This window comes from Monodon monoceros, unplaced genomic scaffold (assembly GCF_005190385.1).
Source record: "Monodon monoceros isolate NGI ecotype Baffin Bay Population unplaced genomic scaffold, NGI_Narwhal_1 Super_Scaffold_7, whole genome shotgun sequence".
In the NCBI taxonomy this organism is placed as follows: Eukaryota; Metazoa; Chordata; class Mammalia; order Artiodactyla; family Monodontidae; genus Monodon; species Monodon monoceros.
The window spans coordinates 29193391-29214796 of NW_021703784.1; the positions used below are offsets into that span (position 1 = coordinate 29193391).

Here is a 21406-nt window from a genome sequence, read left to right on the forward strand (position 1 = left end):
AAATATTGAGAGACTACAATAGCTAGACAAGTGTAAGGAAAAATGTTGGAAGCATTTTAGTCAAGAAATATTAATAAAAATTTAACTAATATGAAGAATAATATACATATTTGGTTATCTTGAAATTCAGACCTTTGTAAAATTGTTTGACATACTTGCATTTGCAACACTAAATAAAATTATTATTAAGAACAAAATTTAATTGTAGGTTACTTAGTTTTATTTAACATGAGTCCTTCAAGTTCTAGTTGGGAATACTTTCTATCTTGTGAGAATGAAGTAACAATGAAATATTAGCTTTGCCATCTTGAATTTTCTCAAGGAGAAACAAGGTCCTAATATCATTTACAAAAAAATCCAATATAAATCATCTTCAATCTAGGCATAAACAATTTTTAAAAATACAGAAAAGAAAAAAGTAAAGAAAAATTAGATACATCAAATATTTATTTTCTCACTTTTACAATTTCAAAACAATAGACATTAAAAGGAATATTTATTTAGGAACAATTTTTCATTGAGGTTTCGAATTTGTGGAGGTTTAAAAAAAAGCCTGACAAAATCATTAATATAGATTAACAATCATTTTCAGGACATGAAGTATGAGGAGTTTTGAGATTTCTTTAAGCTATAGACCCCTTATGTTCAAGGTTCTTCCTAGAAAACATGTTACTGAAATATATTTTCCTAAACTATTTTTACTATTCACAAACAAGTTAATATTATTGGTAGTAATATTAAATATTCTACTTTAATATTATGTGCAATAGACAATTAGATAAGCATATATATCTTAAAGTCCTTTTAAAGCGTGACAATGTGTAAATTAACAATGAAACCAATCGCTGCTTTTCTTGCTAGTGAAGAGTTTTCCAGCTGCAAATAGCTAACAACAAAGTGAACCTGATAGAAGATACATTATAGAATGGAAAATCAGCATGCACTTATCATTGACAATGGAATAGTGGTGAGGACTATGGCTGATTTAGGAATCAAAGGTACACATGTTTTGTTCATAACTTTCCACTGGGTTTTCAGAAATAATAACAGTATTTGATAGGACAGACTTATTGACTATAGCAGAAAAATTGTCAACTACTTTCATTCTTCTTCTTTAACCAAAGATAAAACTATATGACATAAAAGGCATTTTTCAATTGTCTTGTTTTATACTAATAAACTATGTTCATACCAGATGTAATAGAAGACTTTAAGTGGTAAAAATGGCTGTATAAAGCAAGGAAAGCCTTGAAACAGTGTTTTGAAAATAAGGGTACCAACATAGCAGATGTTACTAACAATCACCGGTTACTTTCAGGGAAAGTAATTTGTTTGCTAGAACCTGCCAGTTCTTCAAAAACCCAAACTTGTCTTAAGAGTTTAAATTCTCTGCATGTTTTCTGCTGTAAAGATCCTCTTACTGTGATACTCCAGGAAGCTGCTGAAATTGGTATGCATGTGATAAAAGCTGAGATGCAGATAAAAATTCAGAGAAGACTTTGTTATCTTGAAAGCCAATTATGTTGCTATATTGTCACATTTCTAGACCCAAGATTTATCTTCTGCAAGCAGTACAAATAGCATGGTTTATAGGATTGCTTCTATAAAACTGCCAATCATCATAGACTACTGTTTAGTATTCCAAATGTGCAAGAGAGTTGACTATAGGCAGAAGTAATCAGCTGACAGTATTGAGAAATTATTGTCCCTGTACAAAATCTGACGCCTAAAATTCTGTAATTCTACTGCTATAGTAATAGCTATATTTTATTGGATAAAATTTCAGATATACTATACCCTAAGTTCATTCTATAATGGTGATAATCCAATTTAAAGTTTGACTGTATGTTAATCTTAAATCTCAGGGTTTTGGCGAAGATGTATTTTTCTATGCAATTCTAATTTAATGTATTTATTTATTATATATCTCCACTAAATGTAGAGATTCTTATTGGCAGAGCAATGAATGGCACATAATAAAAATTCAATAGCCATTCACCAAATGATGAATAAATTAAAGAATATGAATAAAAAATACCCGTAAGGTAGCTCTTCTAGCTGAGTATAGTACATGAAAATAGGGATGCTGGAGGTTTTTGACCACATACAGACAATTTTTTCAATTTTGTTTATGTAACTTTTCCTATGAATATTTTTACGGAGTACCCAGTATGTGTAAAACATTGCAGTAATGACTGTGAAAGTTACTGAGTTGGGGGAAAAAAAGAGATTCCCTTCTCAGGAATGCAAAGTATTGCAGAACCTTGCAAAATAGATTAAGACACGTCAGAAAATGAAAGAAAAGTAAACAATGTAATTTTAATAAAATTACTTTTAAAGTTCAAGATCTTAAGAGAAAATGAAACAAGCCTTCAAATGTTAGATGGTGGAACAGAGTATAAAGTTGAACAATAGTGTTCATTGGGTAGATTTAAATAGAAGCTAAAATCTCAGAAATATCTCATGGGTACTACAAAAATACATCTCAGCAGGTGTATGAATCATGATGATTGGGAAGCATGAAAGAGATTTATGTCAGTTTGCTTGAGAATAACCCTAAGATTGACTGAATCATTCATTTATTCAACAGATATTTATTGAAAAACCTACTTGTGTAAGCCACTGTTTTACATGCTTGGATAGAGCAGTAAACAGACAAAAATCTCTGCCCTTATCAAGCTTCCATTTTAGTGGAGGAATACAGAGAAAACAAACAAACAAACAAGTAAAATATATACACTATTAGGTGGAGATATAGGCTATGGAAAAAAATTTAAAAGGGAAACAGGATGTAAAGTATCAAGGAAGAGGAGGGTTACAATCTGAAATAGGATGGTCCTGAAGGGATAAAGAAACTTCTTTCCTTGAAAAAAAAAAAAAGAAGAAACAAGGAAAAATGAAACTTCCTTGCAGATATCTGAGGGAGAGCATTCCAGGTAGAGGAAACAGGAAGAATAAAGTCCCTTTGAGGGAGTGTGCCAGGCTGTTCATTGAAAAGCAAGGAGACCAGTATGACTGGAAGAGAATAAATAAGGAAGCAAAAAGTAGGAGAGGAAATCAGAGAGGTAAACGGGCCAGATCTTGTAGGTTGCTGTAAGGATTTTGTTACTCTGGATGAGACGAGAAGCCGTGGGGAAATTTCCAAGAGAGGAGTGATATAATCTGATGCTTTAAGCAGAATATTTAGACTGCTGGGTTGAGAACTGCCCAGAAAGGAGACCAGGGTGGAAGCAGGACTAGTCAGGTGGCAGCTGCACCAATAATGACTTCAATCAAGGTAGTAGCAGTGAAAGTGGTGAGAGGTGCCTCAGAATATATTTTGAACGTACAGCCAAGGTAATTTTTCTGATTGAATGGATGCAGTGTATGAGAGAAGAGTTAACAATGATTCCAAGACCTTGTGCCTATGCCTCAAGAAAGGTGGAGATGTCATTTACTTTTACGGGAAAGACTGCGGGTAGCACAAGTTTTTCAGTAAAGGGCAGGAGTTCAGTTTTGAATATGTTAAGTTTGAGATGTTTATTAAACATCCAAGTGAAAATACTGAGTATACACCAGAGTTAGGGGAGAATACTGGGCTGGAGCTATAAATCTGAGAATAATAAAAGTTTAGATGGGATTCATAGGCATGAGATCACTATGGGTGGAGTACAGATAGAAAAGGACAGAGGACTGTGCTCTAGGGAATCCAATTAGAGATGAGGGAATAGAAAAGCCAGAGAAATAGACAGATAAAAAAAACAGAAGTGTGTGGTGACCTTGAGGCCAACTTATACAAAGGTTTCAAGGGGTAGAAACATCTTTTAAAAATGTTGCTGATAGATATCAAAAACTCTGAGATATTATAGAAAGGGAATTTGAGTGTGAGTTCTATCATTTATCATACACATTTTGTAAACTATTCTTGAATATGGGGTTTTACTTTTCGCATCTTTAAAAATGGAAATAAAAATATGTACCTCATATATTATAAATATTACTAGATTGTGTCTAAAGTACATGTATGCCTGAGATCCAAAATACGCTCAGTTCTTATAAATATTCATTTTTCTTTCTATCCTTCATTTGATCATTTAAAAAGTTTGAGTATATGTTTGAAGTGGTGCACTGAAAGAAAAGAAAGTGATCTGAAGCTCAGATATAGGTCACTAGTACATTTTACTGCTAGGGAAGTGAGAAGAGCCATTTAGCTGAACCCAAAAAGGGTGTAACGAGCCACATTTCTAGATCTAGAAATGCCAGTCTGATGTATTAGTGATAATTAGGATTAAAGGGGAAGAAATAAGAGCTAGAGGCTCACAGATATTTTTTTTTCAGAGAAGAATTAGTTTTCTTGAAGTGGGCCATAGAAGTAAAATGCAAAGTGAAAAAGTTAAAGCAATCTATGTGGCTAACAACAAGCATCTTTGCAGACATGTGAGAAACTGTGTGCCTGAATATTTGAACAAAAAATAGGAAGCAGCACCTAAAAAGAATCTCAGAAAAACATAAGAGTGAAGGGGCTGATGCCTATACTAGGGAAAAATATGCTTCCCAGCGTTCCACAGTGGGAGGGGATGGAAGGAAGCAACATAACATTAGCGTCTGCTGATAGAAAAGGTACTTTGGTATAGTCTACTACACAGTGCCCAAATAAGGCCTAATTCAGACTTAATTCAGGCCATTACAGGAATGGAGATAGCATTAAGTGCTTCTAGGTTGTAGTACTTCTGCTATTTATTCCTAGAGTACTGCACTTCCTTTATCATTTTGATTGTTGTGGCTTATTTGTTGTCTTTCCTGATAAACTCTAAGGATAGTTTATATGTCATGCTGAATGGCATTTATTAATAATAATAACAACAATAATAACTAATTCTTTTTATTGCTTAAATCTCCCCAGATTTCAAGGACCTTAACAGTTGATATAAACAAGATTCCATCATAAGAATGATGGGTGGCAGGATTTGGTAGTATATGAGTGTACCAGCCACTGGCTCGAGTTAGGCCAAAAAAATTGTGTAGAGTTCAAGAAGTCACTATAAATTTTAAAATGAAAGAAAGAACCTACAGAGAAGCTCAGTCCTAAAAAATGGGCATGAAAGCTTGCCAATGACACATGGCACCCCAAGTTTGGTTAGCAGTAGAAGTAAAATGAGACATTCAGGAGCCCATTAAACATGTGCAGAATACTGGGTCTGTTTAGCACACCCAGGCCTAACTGGGTACTCGATATGAAGGTCTTACATCCTTAAATAGAATCAACTCATGAGCTAGGTTGGAACAGAAATTGCAGGCGTAGAGTCAAGGGATCCAACTGTGAGAAGTTGAAAATATGAAGACAGAGGGAAAAAGGCAAATGCTGACCCCACAGATTTATGAACTGGGTAGAGAACATGCTGGAATTTAAAATGATCAACACAGAAAAATCAGACTATACTAGGGAGAACTTCTGCAGAGGCTATTCTGCAGGCCAAAGGGGAAACAAACAGTGGAAATCAGGAACCAAAGAAACTCTCAGATGTTATTTCTGAAGAAAGAGCAGAAAAACTCGAAGTCAGGAAAATAATTCTAGGGTCTCAATAGGAAATAATATGTTATATATATTATATTATATTTATATATCTAGTCCATTCATTTGTTCATTCATTTATTCAGAAGGCAGTACACTACGTATTAGAAATACAGTGGAATTATTATTTTTTTTAAAGTCCTTGCCCTAAAGGATCTTAGAGACCATAGGATAAATGACTGCAAGACTCTCTTTGGCTGAGACTGCTTGTAAGGGTTCTCTGGCTCTCTCTAAATCACCAGCATTGAGAGGACAGTCTTAAACCCATGTCACCCAGTAGAGTAAGACTCTCTCCATATTGAAAAATGATCCTCTAAAACATAATCTGATTTCTCTCCTTAATATCCCACAGTGTTCCCTTTTGCCCTTATGATCAAATATAATCCCTTAATACAGTATCATAACATGGCCTTTCCTGCTCCACCAGCCTAATCTCTGAACACCCCTCCTTGCGCTCTATGCTCTGCTTTTAGTTATTAAAAGTGCATGGCTTACTCTTGACTCTGACCTTCCTCTTGTCTGGCACAGTCTTTCCTCTTGTCTGGCACAGCCTTTCCTCTTGTCCTCGCTTGGTCTATTCCTACTAAGCTTTCCGCTTAAGCATCACTTCCCTGTTCCCATGTAGGTTAGGTACTCTTGCTATTTGCTCCCATAGTACTAGACTTCCTTTGTCACTCTTACTGTTGCTGTTTATTTGGTTGTCTATTTTTTCTGATAAATTGTAAGGACAGTTCCTTGGGACACAATGTATATCTATTTTGTTTACCATTCTATATTCAGCAACCTCAGCACAGTGCATGGCACCAAGATAGAATTTTTAATTGCTAAATGAATGAATGTAAGAAATTTAAATTCTGTGAGGCAGAAACTGTATCAATTTACTTATCATTTTATCTCCAGTACTTCACTCAGAGCTTAGCATAAAGTTGTTGCTTATGTTTGACTGACTAAATAAATGAATGCCATCTTGACCCAGTCACTCTCACCTTATTTGCACAAAACCCCTGTATTGATCAGGCACTATGTGTAATACTCTCAGTAGCTTCTGTTTCCTATATGTTATGCCCTAAATGAAAGGCTCTGGGATTTTAAACCATGGCTGGAACTGGGCTCAACCTGCTGTGTACCTATTTGGAATCAGTCTGATCATTACACTTTCATAAATAACCAAAAGCTGCCATTTTCTCAGATCTCTGAAAATAGTACTTCTAATTCTCCCTGCCCTCCCAATATTCTCAGCCCTTTCTTCCCCACCTAAGTAGCCACGCTGTTCCTCTAAACTTTGTAAGTTGCTCTGGTTACTTATCTGTGAAACATAAAAGGCATGTATGAAATCAAAGGACCTGGCAGACCCTTGACTAGATGGAAAGTGAATGCCAAACACTAAAGGTTATCTTAGGGAAGCAGATATCTGTACATTCATAACTGAAAAAAAAATATTAAGGCAGGAAAACAATAAAAATATATCCTTAAGTGGTGACATAAATGATGAATTATTGCATATTCCCTAGGTAGAAAGATAAGATAAACTATGGTCAAGCCTGAAAATTATCCTGAAGGTTAAAAGGATATTTTATCATTATAATTAAGGCTAAATGCCTATAAAGCTTTTTAGAAAATCACACAGCGAAAAAGTTTTCAGTTTTGATGATCAGTATACAATATACTCAGTATGAATAATCATGCCAGAAAATTGTAATAATTTATGTAAAACTGCTTTAAATGATATTAATTTCAGTATCAATAATATATTTATTATATGCACATAGCATAATTATTAAGCATACTTACACGTATAGTGTAATAAAAGCTACCCATTGGCAGCAAATAAAGTTTCTGCCCTTTATAAAATAATCTAATGCAAATAATACTGATACATATATTAAGTGATAAATTATCACAGCCATGCAATTATAACACACCAAGGACTTCAGAGCATTTCTGTATTTTTCTAAGAGCACCGATGGACTATTTGTCCTTCCTCTTCTGACTTCTCTATCCTTCCTTCCCTCCATTTTTCTGGCATTTATTGATAGATTATATCTGGACATATACACAGTAGATAGGAAGATGGGTAAACCCAAGTCCCTGCCTTGTTCTTCTCTACCTGCTAATTTTAAACTCATTTTCAGATCCAGTAGTTTCTTCTTCAATAATCCTACAACTGAGAGGTTGATTATACTGGAAGCCAAATAAACATTCAGATGAGTTCTGGCCCCTTCAAAGGAGTACCATTGGCAGACTGGCAGCATAGAGTAAGAAGAGAGGAAAAGTTGAAATTACACAACAAGGCAAGGCCCCCCTAGAGGAAGTGTCTAAAGAGATGAGAGGAGATGAAATCAAGTATACAGCTCTAGGGATGAGGCTTCAACAGCAGAAGGTCAACTACTTTTGTATTAGAACAAAGATGATGAGGGTGGGTTTAGACAAATTTGTAGGTGGGAGGGAAGGGTAGGCATTTTCAAGTGGTCATATTTCATAGCTTGAATTTTCTCTGTAAGGTAAAAAGCAGGGTGTTCTGCTAAGGGAAAAGTTAAAGATGTGGACAGGTATGTGCACTACTAAAAAGAAAAAGTGAATGAGGATTGCTGTATCTAGAAGGACACTGATCAAGTTACTCCTAATAAGCTGATATGACAAAGAATGTTATTTGTGAAAGCAGTGTAACAAGCAGAGGAAGAAGGCAGTAAGACAGTGCAAAACCACACAGGAAAAGTGGTACATTGCATGCACCAACTGACCTATAACATTTGCTATTCCTTAAAAAAAAAATCACCTTGTCTTTCTCCGTCTATATCATTCCTTATTCTGTTCAATTTTCCTTCATTTACCTGACTGGGCCACTCTGAAAAAACTTGATCAATTTGGAAAAAAACAAAACAGAAAAAAGAAGCTCCCTGTAGGGGGGACATACCCTAAAGCAAATTAGTCACAGTTATGAATAAGTTTCAGTTACCATCTATACGATCCATCTATATTAAAATTGTAGATTTTTCTCTAAATTCTCAAAAATTATGAAAAGCCACACTACACAGAGAGAACACAGTCTTTTTGTTTTGTCTTTTTTTAAAGAGTGCTAGGTAAAATCACAGATGACAGAATAAGAAAGGAATATAAGGTGCTCTATGAACAAAATCATAATATTTTCACTAGTTGCTAGCAGAATGGTTAACAATATGAGAGTTTATAGTACAATCGTCATACAGTCATACAATTACTAAATAATTTCATCTTACCTGTATTGCAAGGGCACGAGCTACAAGACCTCTAAGGTATTGTAAAGGATCTTCTGGACCTTCCCACTTGCTTTGCCATGTGAGAGGACACTGCAATTTTAAAAGGATCAAAATTAAGTTTACATATACAATATTACATATAAAAGATCTTTTAACATTAGTGTGATGGGGAAAATACTTTGGCATAATTCACATTATGTGTATCATGAATTCATTTCATTAAGATATGCCTTTTTTCTATTTTATACATAATATCAATAATGTATATGTGTCAATCCCAGTGTATGTATAAAATAGACAACTGATGGGAGCATACTGTATAGCACAGGGAACTCTACCTAATGCACTGTGGTAAACTAAATGGGAAGGAAGTCCGAAAGGGAGGGGATATCTGTATGTGTGTATGGCTGATTCATTTTGTTGTGCAGTGGAGGAGAACACAACATTGTAAAGCAACCATACTCCATAAAAAAATTAATAAAAAAACTTTTTAAAAAGATATGTCTTTTTCTTTGATCTTATCTCATTAAAATTGAATGATAAATAGAGTCAGAATGAATTGACCTGTTTCTCTAAAAGGAAATATTTTTAAGTAAAAATTCTTGAAAGAATAAACAAATGAACATAAACCAGTATATAGAAAGTAGCAAACCATGTTTTCTTGAAATGATATGTAATGAAATCAAATTAAATTTCACAAATTCATTTTATAAGTAGTAAAGACAAAAAACAACTAGTCTTGTGTCCCTACAGAATTACAGAAATTTTATCTCCCAAACCACACCAGATATATGACAAAAAGAGAATAAAACAGAAAATACTCTAAATTAAAGAAATAAATAAAACCTTTCTAAAAAAGTTACCTTTTTAATATCTGACCTTCTTTAACTGACATTCTCCATTAATACATTCATTATAATATTCCTTTTCTGTGAGAGTTTTCTGGATTTTTCAAATATTATGTAACTATCATTCAAGCTTAATACTTATTTTTCTCCAGTGGAATAATAAGGAGAGAGCATCAATTTCTTAACCCAAAACACTGTCTGATTACATAGCTGAGAAACTACTCCAGGCTAGAGTATATCAACAATGTATGGAAAATGGAAATTGTAAGATAACAAACCTTACAGTGAAAAAAAGACCTTAGAAAACATCTAGTTCAATTACTCTAGGTGAATGAAGTAAGCCTTCTTAGGAATATGGTAGCTAAGTGCTGGAGCTATGCTGTGAACTGAAACAGGTGTGATGACTTTAAAATATGACCCCTAAATCCTTTGACAATTCTGTGGAGACCTGAAGTCTGCTCTTCTTCTTAAATAAGTGTCCTGTGAATATAGCAGAAGTGATGTGGTTCCAGTTTCCAGGTCCAGGTCTTAAGAAATTGGTTTCTTGTATTTCCTGTCTTTTGTGACTCTTGATCTTGGAACCCATCCAACATATTGTGAAGTCCAATTTTTGGAGAGGCCCATGTGGAGATGAACTGAGGCTCCCAGCTCTCAGGCAGCACTGACTTGCCAGCCACATGAGTGAGCGGAGTGGAAGAGACAAGCTTTCTCTACCAAGGTCTACCCAAATTTCAGCTCTGTAAGCTTAAAATAAAATGATTTTTTAAAAATTATTATGTTTTAACCTGGTAAGTTTTGGTGGGATTTGTTATACAGCAAGACTTAACTGATATAGTTCTTTGGTATCCAGAAGCAGGGTTCTACCTTAACAAAAACCTAAAACATATGGCACTAGATTTGAGACTGGGTGGTGGGCTGAAGCTGCAAGAACCTTCAACAGAATGTAAGTGAAAACATAAAGGGCTTCTAAGAGAATAGTGGAGGTCTAAGGGACTTTGAGGACTTAAAGGAAAGGGAGGAAACAATCTCAGACAGACAAAAGTACTCTTGGGACCTTAAGGGCATGCCTTGCAGATCCTTTCTGTTAAACAATAAGGCTTCAATGAATCTTAAGGGTGTTGTCCCACAGCCAACACACAAGAAGCCTAAGGTAGAGAAAAAGGCTTATCACAAGATTTATGGCCATAGTTTTTGTCTAATGTGAATCTCAATGAGATTCAAAGCAAACTCACAATCTTAGAATGCTGTTCTGGTGTAAGTTTCATCTGTTTGGGATTAATGGGGAAAAGAGGGCACAATTAAAAGAGAACTTTGGACCCCAGAATCCCTATGGGTGGGAAGCAGGTTGAGAAAACCACTCAGCTTCAAACATGGCTAAATCTTATTGAAATGTATGGATAATTAAGAGACGAGAATCAACAGCTCAGAGGGCAAAACCAAGAGCCATGGATAATTATTCCCAGGGAACAATATGGAATCCTAATAAAGGAACTGAAAACATAAGCTTGCTTAGATTTCAGAATTGCTAAGGACATGTGAGCCTCCCATTTCCTCATTTTTTGAGTGGGAATGTCTATTGCAGTTACCTGTCCTACCATTTTATATTGGGTTTGTAGGGGACAATAACTTATCTCTGCACGTCATAGGTCTTTAGTTGAAAACCATGCTTGAGAAACTGTTTTTGAAGAACCAAACCCAAGAAGCCTCACCCATGCTTCCACCTGATTTTGATGACAACATCCGGCCTGAGGCTGTAAAGGAATGAGACATCTGGGGAAACTTGGATGGAGAAGACTGCATTTTACATGTGGGAGAAATGCAAATAATTTGTGCCCAAAGGGCAGACTTCAGCAGCTTCAAAACATGGTCCCAAAATTACTTGATACTCTTCCCATTGAGAGTTGAGGTCTATGTCCACCCCACCCCTTGACAACCCGACCAATAGAATAAGGGAGAAGTGACGCTTTATCAGTTTTCAGATCTAGGTCTTAACAAATTCACAGCTTTCATTTCCTCTTTCTTGGGGTATACACTTTTAGAACCAAGATACCATGTTGTGAAGAAGCCAAGTAGTCCATATAGAGAGGCCCATGTGGAGACATCTAGAGAGCAACCAAGGCCTCTAGCCATCAGTCCCGATAAACTACCAGCCAAAAATCAGCGCCACCTAGCCAGCCCCGTGACTGAGCATCCATTAAGTAGTACCTCCTGTTCTAAGCTGAACTGACTCAGCTGGTGTCACACGAAGCAAAGACAAGCTTTCCCCACCAGACCCTGCCCAAACCACACACTCATGAGCTAAATAAATGATTGTTCTTGTTTTCAGCCATTAAGTTTCAGGGTAGTTTATTACGTAGCAATAGATAGCTGATAGGTCAGGTTTTCACATTCTAAGTTTTATGCTTTTCCTGTTGTAGAAAGATAGCTCCTTTATATAGTGTTTAATTACATAAAGTAAGTTACTGGTAGGCAACCTTTAAGGTGCTCCCAGTGACCCCTGCCACTTGGCATTCACCTCCATCCTTGTGAAATTCCCTCACCTTGAGCATGAACTGGTTTTAGGGACTTGCTTCTAAGGAAAGAATATGGCAAAAGTGATGAGAAGCCACTTCTGAGAGTAGGGTACAAATATTGTGACTTCTGTCTAGCTCACTTTCTCTTCATCTCTTCCTTGTTCACTCTGTGTGAAAAAGTTGCATACTGTGGGTTGCTTTATGGAGATGCCCATGTAGCAAGGAACTGATATGTCCAGTCAACAATAAGTGAGGACCTGAGGGCTGCCAACAGCCATCCCATAAGTGCTCTGAGAGGCTGCAGTAATTGCAGCCCTAGTGACACCTAATTGCAGACTTGTGGGAGACCCTAAGACAGAACACCCAGCTAAGCTACCCCCAGATCCCGACTCACAGAAACTGTAATGTGATAACTTTTCATTGTTTTGTGTCACTAAATTCTAGGGCAATTTATTACACAGCAATAGATTAACTAAGAGAACTATCAATATTAGTGTCAGATGTAATACTTTCATTCAATACATATTCAAGTCCTTATTGTCCAACCATTCAGCAATTACTGAGAGCCTATAATGTGCAGGCATTATAAGGTCCTGGCTATCATGGAGCTTACATTTTACTGGGGGATAAAGGCAATATACTTATTTCTAAATATATTATAAGAAAAAGACTACACAGTGCTAAATCCTATGTAGAGAATTACAACATGATATGTGATATGACCGAAGTAATATGAAATGATAGTGATATGATAGAAGACTACGAGGAATACAATCTTCACCCTGAAGAGCATTAGAAACCAGTAAAGGAGATACACAGCTAATGTCCCTGATGGTGTTTTAAGAATGACTTATATAGCATGTTTCTGCAGCTAAGAGGAAAACAATGATTTAATCAAAGAAATCTTAGTAAAGGAAGTACTGTGAAGCTTTGAAAGTTGTGTTGAATTTTGACAAAGGTAGACATAACTGGAGGGGACTTTTTAAGCTAACATTTATGTGTTAGTAACTGTGCTGAGTGCTGGATATGTACCGGAAGCAGGTACTATTGTAATTTCCATTTCACAGAGGAGAAAATGGAGACACAAAGAGAACAGCATATCCAAAATCACAGAGCTGGAAAATGGCAAGTCCAAGATGTGAACCCAGGTAACCTAACTCTAGAGTCTGTCAGCATTAATTCTGCCTCCAACGTATTTTACATTTCTATAATGTAATTTCTATATTACACCATTTGAGATTTGTCAACTGAAAAAAAATGCACAATGTTAGAGTTGTGCATTAAGTTTTACTTGGGGCAAAATGAGGACTATAGCCCGGGAGACAGCATTTCAGATAGTTCTGAGAAACTGCTCCAAAGAGGTAGGAGGGAAGGTGTGTGATTTTGTGTGTGATTTTGATGAAGGAGGAGTACATGTAATCAAGCACATATTTTTTGCAGAAGGTTGCTGCTAGTTTCGTGAAGATTCAACATGACAATTATGTATTGGGAATTAAAGTTATAATTATGGGGAAACTAAGGCTTAGAGTAGGTTTATTTAACTATTTTTTTTTAATCTAAATGGTAGAGAACTTGATCCCAGGTCTAACTCTAAATGTAAACTTTTTGTTATCCCATGCTTTTCATGAAAGATGTCATAAAAGCAAAACAGGATACAAGCAGATTTCCTAATTCACTCTTTTTCAAGCATCAAGTAATTAACTGACAACTCAGCAATAACCTGTTAAATAGCTGCTATTTGTCAATCATTTGTTAGGTCCTGTGGATACAAAGTTATAACACAATCCCTGTTCACAGAAGTTTGCACTAGAGGGGGAAATAAATAATAAAAGAAGACAGCTACAGACAATACAGTAAGTTCCCTGATAATGACAAGTACTGTGCTCGTGAAACACAGATGTAAGGTACACCAAATTCAAACTGTGCCTAAGGACAAAAGTCAGGAAAGGCTTTCTGGTGGAGATAATGCTTGAGGTGAGTCTCAAAAGATAAACAGCTTACAGTAAAGTAAAGAAGGACAGTCAGAAAATGAAGGGGCATTAATAAAAAAGACATGAGACAACTGGGCTGATGGTCAGACGATGAAGCTTTTGAATGTTTATACTGAGGAGCTTAATCTGGAAAGCAACGATAAAACTAAATTACACTTTAACTAGGGAAGTGACACAATCATATTTGGATTTTAGAAAGATTATCCTAGTAGAAATAGGGAGAACAAGCATTAGGGTGATGAAACTGCAGTCAGAGAGGTGAATTAGGAAGGTACTGTAGAAACACTTGTGCAGCACTTACATGTGCAGGCACTGTTCTTAGCATTTCACCTGTATTAACCCTTTAGACTTCACATCAACCCTCTGAGATGGATAGTTATTACTCCCATTACGAACATTTAGAAACTAAGGTAGAGAAAGGTTAAGTGACCTGCACAAATAAACATTCTAGTACATAATCTTGGATGTTTTAAGTTCCACTCTGCAACCTTAATATGTTTACTATATGAACTTTAAAAAAAAGGACCACAGTTAGTAACTCTTTTCCCTTTTCATTTAATAACATAATTATCTATACTACTGACAAACACCACTATCCTACTAATAAAAATGACGTGCTGATCCTCACACATGAGTGAGAAACTGGTAATCCAGTATCTGCACACTGCTGAAGTTAAGCCAACACTGGATTATAGTTTTTGGAAATGAATCAACTTTCATCTGACTCAAGCTTATTGCAGTGTCTGACACAGGGAGACAGCATGGAAATTGCTATTTATTTCAAACACTAAAAGTTGCACTGGGATTTCACTGTAGGTGGGAAAACAGAATTCAGTTTACATTTTTTTTAAAGAAAAGGAGAAAGGAAAAAGGAAAAAAATATATAGTTCATTGTAATTTCAATTTCACATGAAGTGATTAACGCATATGGGCAGTATACAAATTATCACTAACTCCTATACTAGCCATAACTTACAAATTTGTACAATTAATTAAATTAGCTAAAATCCATTTTACACACATATACATGATTAGAGAGTTATATTTCAGAAGGATAAAGATAGCTGCAGAGTAAAACACCCTAATAATAGAGCCCTTACTATATAGAGAGAGTCTAATAGAATAGCCTCTCTTCTATTTGGAAGAGAAAGTACAACTCAGAAGATAATTTGTGATAAAAGTTAGAATGCATTCTGATTTAATCTTACTAAGACCTTTACTTAGAGCCAAAGATTTCAATTTTCTTAATAGTACAGAGAAACAATCTATAAAACAGCACCAGAACAAACTAAGGACTTTCAGATACAAGAGATTTATTTAACTGAATTATTTTCTTTTAAAATATGAATCCTATTTTAAAAATCTTTTTATTTTGTGCCTTCCCTTTAAAGAGGCTCATTTGCTTTCTCAGGACATGTAACTTCTGTTTTCCATTAAAAAATTATAAAATACTTACGAAGAGATTATACTAAGTTATAAAACGTCTGGAAAAGTAGAAGCAATCCATTGATGGATGAATGGATAAACAAAATCTGATACAGACCTTCCTCGACTTACAGTGGGGCCACGTGCAGATAAACCCACTGCAAGTTGAAAATATTGCAAGTTGAAAATGCATTTAACACACCTAAACCACCAAACATCATAGCATAGGCTAGCCTATTTTAAACGTGCCCAGAACACTTACATTAGCCTATGGTTGGGCAAAATCATCTAACACAAAGACTATTTTATAATAAAGTGTAGGATATTTCAAGTAATTTATGGAATACTGCACTGAAAGTGAAAAACAGAATGGCTGTATAGATACAGAATGGTTGCAGTGTATCAGTTGTTCACCCTGATGATTGAGTGGCTGACTGAGAGCTGCAGATCTCTGTGCTGCCCAGCATTTTGAGCATAAGGTACCACATATCGCTAGCCAGGGAAAAGATCAAACTTCAAAATTCAAAGTATGGTTTCTACTGAATACATATCACTTTTGCCTCATCATAGAGTAGAAACCACCTTAAGTCGGGGACCATCTGCATATACATACAATGGAAAATTATTCAGCACTGAAAAAAAAGGGAAATACTGACACATGCTACATATGGATGAACCTTGAGGATATTATCCTTAGTGACACAAACCAGTCACCAAAAGACAAATGCTGCTTGATTCCACTTATATGAGGTACCTAGAGTAGTCAAATTCATAGAGATAGAAAGTAGAATGGTGGTTGCTGGGGGCTAGGTGGTGGGGGAATGGGAAGTTGTTTAAATGGGTAGCGTTTCAGTTTTGTAAAATGTAAAGAGTTCTGGAGATTGGTTGCACAACAGTGTGACTGTACTTAACATTACTGAACTGTACACTTAAAATGGTTAAAACGATACATTTTATGATATATGTATATTGCCACAATTACAAAACTTCATTGGAAAAATGTGAGAAAGGAAAAGAAGAAACCAGTTTCCTTCTTGAGTCTATGCCAGCATTGTGTGCTTGATAATATTTTTGTTACCCACTTTGAGCTCATTGAATACAGAGACCGTGTACTACGTATTATTCCTATCTCTAGGGCCTGGCATGGTATAGAGAGTCCATGGTTGATGGTCAATAAATGTTTGCTGAATATTATTTATTATGTCATCCGATTACTAATTTTTTAAAAAAAATCCCAGCTTCTCTTCCATCCTTGCACATTTTGAAAAAACAGAGTTATAAATAAGATGTCCATAGATCCAATTTGCCTAATGATCCCTATTGTCCCAGAGTTCCATCCAGGTAGGAGTCCCTTTCATTCTTAAAACTACAGTTTGGGTGATAAGTTTGAAGGTCACTATAGTTATTTTAAAAATTCAAATTTACATAACAATTTGAAGCCAAGAAGTCAATTTAGGGATTGAATCATGACCTCATTAGCACAAAAATTTAACTAAATTAACCCAGAATTACCAAAAAAATTAAAGAGTCAAGGAAATAAACAAACCGGATAACTGGTAAAACACATTGCTGTTGTGACGAGTAGTACAGCATACCAAAATAATTTTAAAGGCACCTTGAGAAAGGATCTGATGATTGAAAATGGCTATTGGTGGAGGATGATAAATTCTATTAAAAATGTATGTACATTTTAAAACAAGTATTATTTAATATCTGTCTTTCCAATATGTAACAGATTCATAGCATCCTCAGCATAGCATACACATACAACTGGAAGTATTAAAAATACTTATAATGAAGCTTTGGGAAAGATGATAAGTTAATCATCAAATATGTTCAGCATGTAAAATGATAATCTATAAATTTTTCCATCTAATAAAATCTAATAAAAACAGATTAAATGTATATTTACTTCTGTGAAATTTATTTCAAAATAATGTTCAACATGTTGAACATATGTCAAATATATGTTTTTACATTCTCTGAGATTTTAAGAATTTATGGATTCTTTCTGCATTGTTTTCTGTGATAAACTCATTTAGGCCAATGTCATGTTGGTATAATTAAATATATGTATATTTTCTTGATAAAGTGTCTATTCAAATCTTTTTTCTCATTTTAAAAATTGGGATGTTTGTCTTTGCATTTTCGAATTGATTTCTTTTTAATATTTCTGGATATATATTCCTTGGTTAGAGGTATGTCTTGCAAATCTTTTCCCCTAGTTTGTGGCTTACTTTGAATTTTCATAACAGTGTGATCAATTTGGGGATAATTTTTGTATATGTTTGGAGGTACAGGTGTATGTATTACTATTATTATTATTAGGCTTTTGGCTATTTGATTGTTCTACTACCATTTGTTAAAGAAATTTCCCTGTCTCCATTTAATTGCCCCAGTATATTTGGTGAAAATGAATTGATCATATATCTGTGGGTCTATTTCTGAACTCTTTATTCTGTTCTATTGAGCTATATATCTATATTTCTACCATTACCACACTGCTTTGATTATAATACCTTAATAAGTCTTGAAATCATGAAGAGTAAGAACTTCCATTTTACTCTTCTTTTTCAAAACTGTTTAGGCTACACTAGGTCTTTTGCATTTTATTCAAATCGAATTCTCAATCACTATAAAAAAATTCTACAGAGGATTTTTATCGGGACTGTGTTGAATCTCAGGATAAGTCTGGAAAAGACTAACATCTTAACAGTAATAATGGGTCTCCTGATCTGTGAGCACAGTACAACTTTCACTGCATCTTTCCATTTATTTAGGTCTTTTTAAATTTCACTCATCAATGTTTTGTAGTTTTCAGTATGTACAAAAGTTTTACACATCTTTTGTCAATTTTATCCCGATATATCATCTTTCTGCTATTATTACAAATGGTACTTTTATATTTCAATACTCAATAGTTTGTTTCCAGGATATACATCATTTTTAATGTGTTTACCAAAAGTTTGCTAAACTTAAACTCTCTTACTAGCCTTAGAGCTTTTATATTTCTTAAGAGCTTGTGAATAGTTCATCATATCCTCTACAAAAAAAAAGATAGGTTTCCTTCTTCCTTTCCAGTTTGTATGGCTTTTATTTCTTTTTCTTAACTTGTTGTGCTAGCTAGGACCTTCAGTATAATGCTGAAAAGAACTGGTGAGACCTCAATGTTTTATTACCAGTCTTAGGGGGAAAACATTCAGTCTTTTACTCTTACGTTAGCTATAGGTTTTTCATAGGTTAAGAAGGTTCACCTCAAATTCCAATTTAGTGAAAGGTTTTGTCATGACTGGATGCTGAATTTTGTCAAATGCTTTTTCTGTCTCTATAAAGATAATCACGATTTTTAAAATTAGCTATTAAAATGGTAAATAACATCAATTTTTTTTATTAACTCAAACTTGTATTCTTAAGATAAACCACACTTGGCTATCCATTTTTATACTTTTTTGGATTCAATTTGTTAAAATATTGGTAAGAATTTTAGTGTCTATATTCATGAAGGAAATTAGTCTGTAGATTTCTTTTATTATGATGTATTTGTTAGGTTTTATTACCAGGCAATGCTGGTCTCACAGAAAAAGCAGGGACGTATTCCTGCCTCTTCTATTTTCTGAAATAGTTTACAGATTTGGTATTATTTCTTCCTTAAATATTTGTTAGATTTCACCAGTGGATTCTAGGAGCTCTCTTTGCGGGAAGGTTTTTAATAACAAATTCAACTTCCTTAATAGATATAGGCTATGGGTAACCTATTTCTTCTTGAATGAGCTTTGGCAGTTTCTATCTTTCAAGGAATTTGTACATTTCATCTTTCATCTAAATATATTCTCTTATCATAGCAAATGATGGTTATAAATGAGGGATACTGAAGCAGAATTCCAAGATACTAGAGACTCTGGGTTTTTGCAGGCCCCTTTGTTCTTACATAGATCAATAGAAACTGATTTCCATTTATAAGTATACATAATCAAATTTTGATTGTAAGTAAAGCTAGAGATGCGGGGGTGGGGCAATTCCATCCTAGTATTTAGTAGGCCTGTGGAGATGAGTATGTGGAGTTCAGTCTTCATAAAGCTGCTATCTGCCTCTTGTTACAAAGACTACCATCTAGCTTCATGATCAAATTAACAAAATATGCAATGAGAGATGAAGTGCAAAGAATACTGATCTAGGAAACACAACATCAGGACTGCAGCATGGGCTTTGACACTTTACCAGAATACCAACTCCTTTCAGCTTCAGTTTTCTAATCTAAGTAAAAGGAAGGTGATGAGAGTAAAAAATTAGATGAGGGCTACACAAGTGCACCATAACTGGTAAAATGTTATATAAAACATAAGCTACTACTTTATTCTAATGGAAAAATGCTAATTATTCAACATTAATAATTATCATTTGGTAAAATAGTTTGGGTATGACTTTTCTAAGAACTTATTTGTATGAAGGTAGGTAAATTTTAAAAGGGGGGCCTTTAAGAAAACATGGGGTCTCCAACCATTTTATAAGAACCATTTCATCTTTCCTTTTCTCCCAAAGACTGGGAAATCAATGACGGAGGTGGCACAGGTGGTTACGAAGTGGAGTGGGGATGGCACAAGATGAGGAAGCAGGTGCTACTGACATTTTTATGAGACATCTGACTACAGAACAGCGTTTCTCAAACCTTAGCATGCATCAGACCCACGTCAAGGGATGGATAAAAAACAGATTGCAGGGCAACACACTTAGAGCTTACGATCCAACAGTCTGAGGTGGGGCCTGAGAATTCATAATTTTACCAAGTTCTCAGGTGATACTGATGCTTTTGGTCTTGAGACCATGCTTTGAGAGACACTGCTATAAAGAAGACCATGGCAGAGAAAGGAGTGAAAGGAAAAACCTGTCTAGCAGAGGAGATCTTAACTCTTAGATATCCTGAAGTTATATAATAAAGCTTTATGTGTGTGTATATATATTTTAAGACAGTGCATCTTTTTCCTTCAATTTTAAAAACTGTCAGTGATCTGAAAAAGGTTAAACACCAGTTGTTTGGAAACTTATTTTAAAGAGTCAGGATCCATTAGCAATTGTGCTGTATTGTTGAGTGACTCCCTGATTTAAAAAATTAAAAAGCCATTTAGTGTTACTACCCAGTACATTAGGATAAACTGAAATATATAGGAAATACTTACACTGGCTTTAAAGTGGTACTATTAAAATAATTTTTTTAAAAAGCAACGCAATCTATTAATTTCTACAAAGTGGTAATACCCTTAGTGATTATTCAGCAAGAAAGATGAGGTAATTTAGTGTTCTATCTTTTCAATTTTTGCATATCTTTTAAATCATGATTTAAAGCCTTTGTTCTAATATGTAAAAGAAAAATAACAATATTCTACAATATCATTGTCCTTAACAAACAAATTATAAGTATTGTAACTTTTTACAAAAAAAGTTTCAGTAGATCACCAGAAAAGTGTCAAGGAAATAAAAGTCATAATTCTCTTTAGGAAAATTCTTAGTCCAATCATTTCAGATACAGTAAAGAAAATGTCAAGTACTGAACTATTTCCTACATTACATTAAATCATATCACATAATTCAAAATTTGTCACATTCAAATGTAATAAAACATTAAACTTTTATCGTGAAATAAATGCGATAGTACTAGATTCAAATTTTTGGTAAAGCTAATTAGAAAGTAAATGTCAAAATTATTTTACTGATCTTATCCTAGTGAAAGTCAGCTGAGTCTCATTTGAGTTTCACCAAACACCCTGAAATATTTCCAAAGCCACTATCTGTGATAGAATTTAAATATGCTTTGTAAAACACCTCTTTTATCCTTTGAAAGAATTTT

At 34.7% G+C, this 21406-nt stretch overlaps 1 protein-coding gene and 1 long non-coding RNA gene across 2 annotated transcripts in view; one reads left to right on the forward strand and one right to left on the reverse strand.

Moving 5' to 3' along the window:
• The window catches only part of DYNC2H1 (dynein cytoplasmic 2 heavy chain 1), a 364114-nt gene that overhangs the window by 35752 nt on the left and 306956 nt on the right, over window positions 1-21406 (reverse strand). The window contains exon 85 of the mRNA XM_029208148.1: window positions 8788-8877. Coding sequence (XP_029063981.1) covers window positions 8788-8877 — 90 coding nt within the window. The remainder of the gene's footprint in view (window positions 1-8787; window positions 8878-21406) is intronic.
• Window positions 1-21406, forward strand: part of LOC114886953 — a 48168-nt gene that overhangs the window by 15442 nt on the left and 11320 nt on the right. The window lies entirely within an intron of this gene.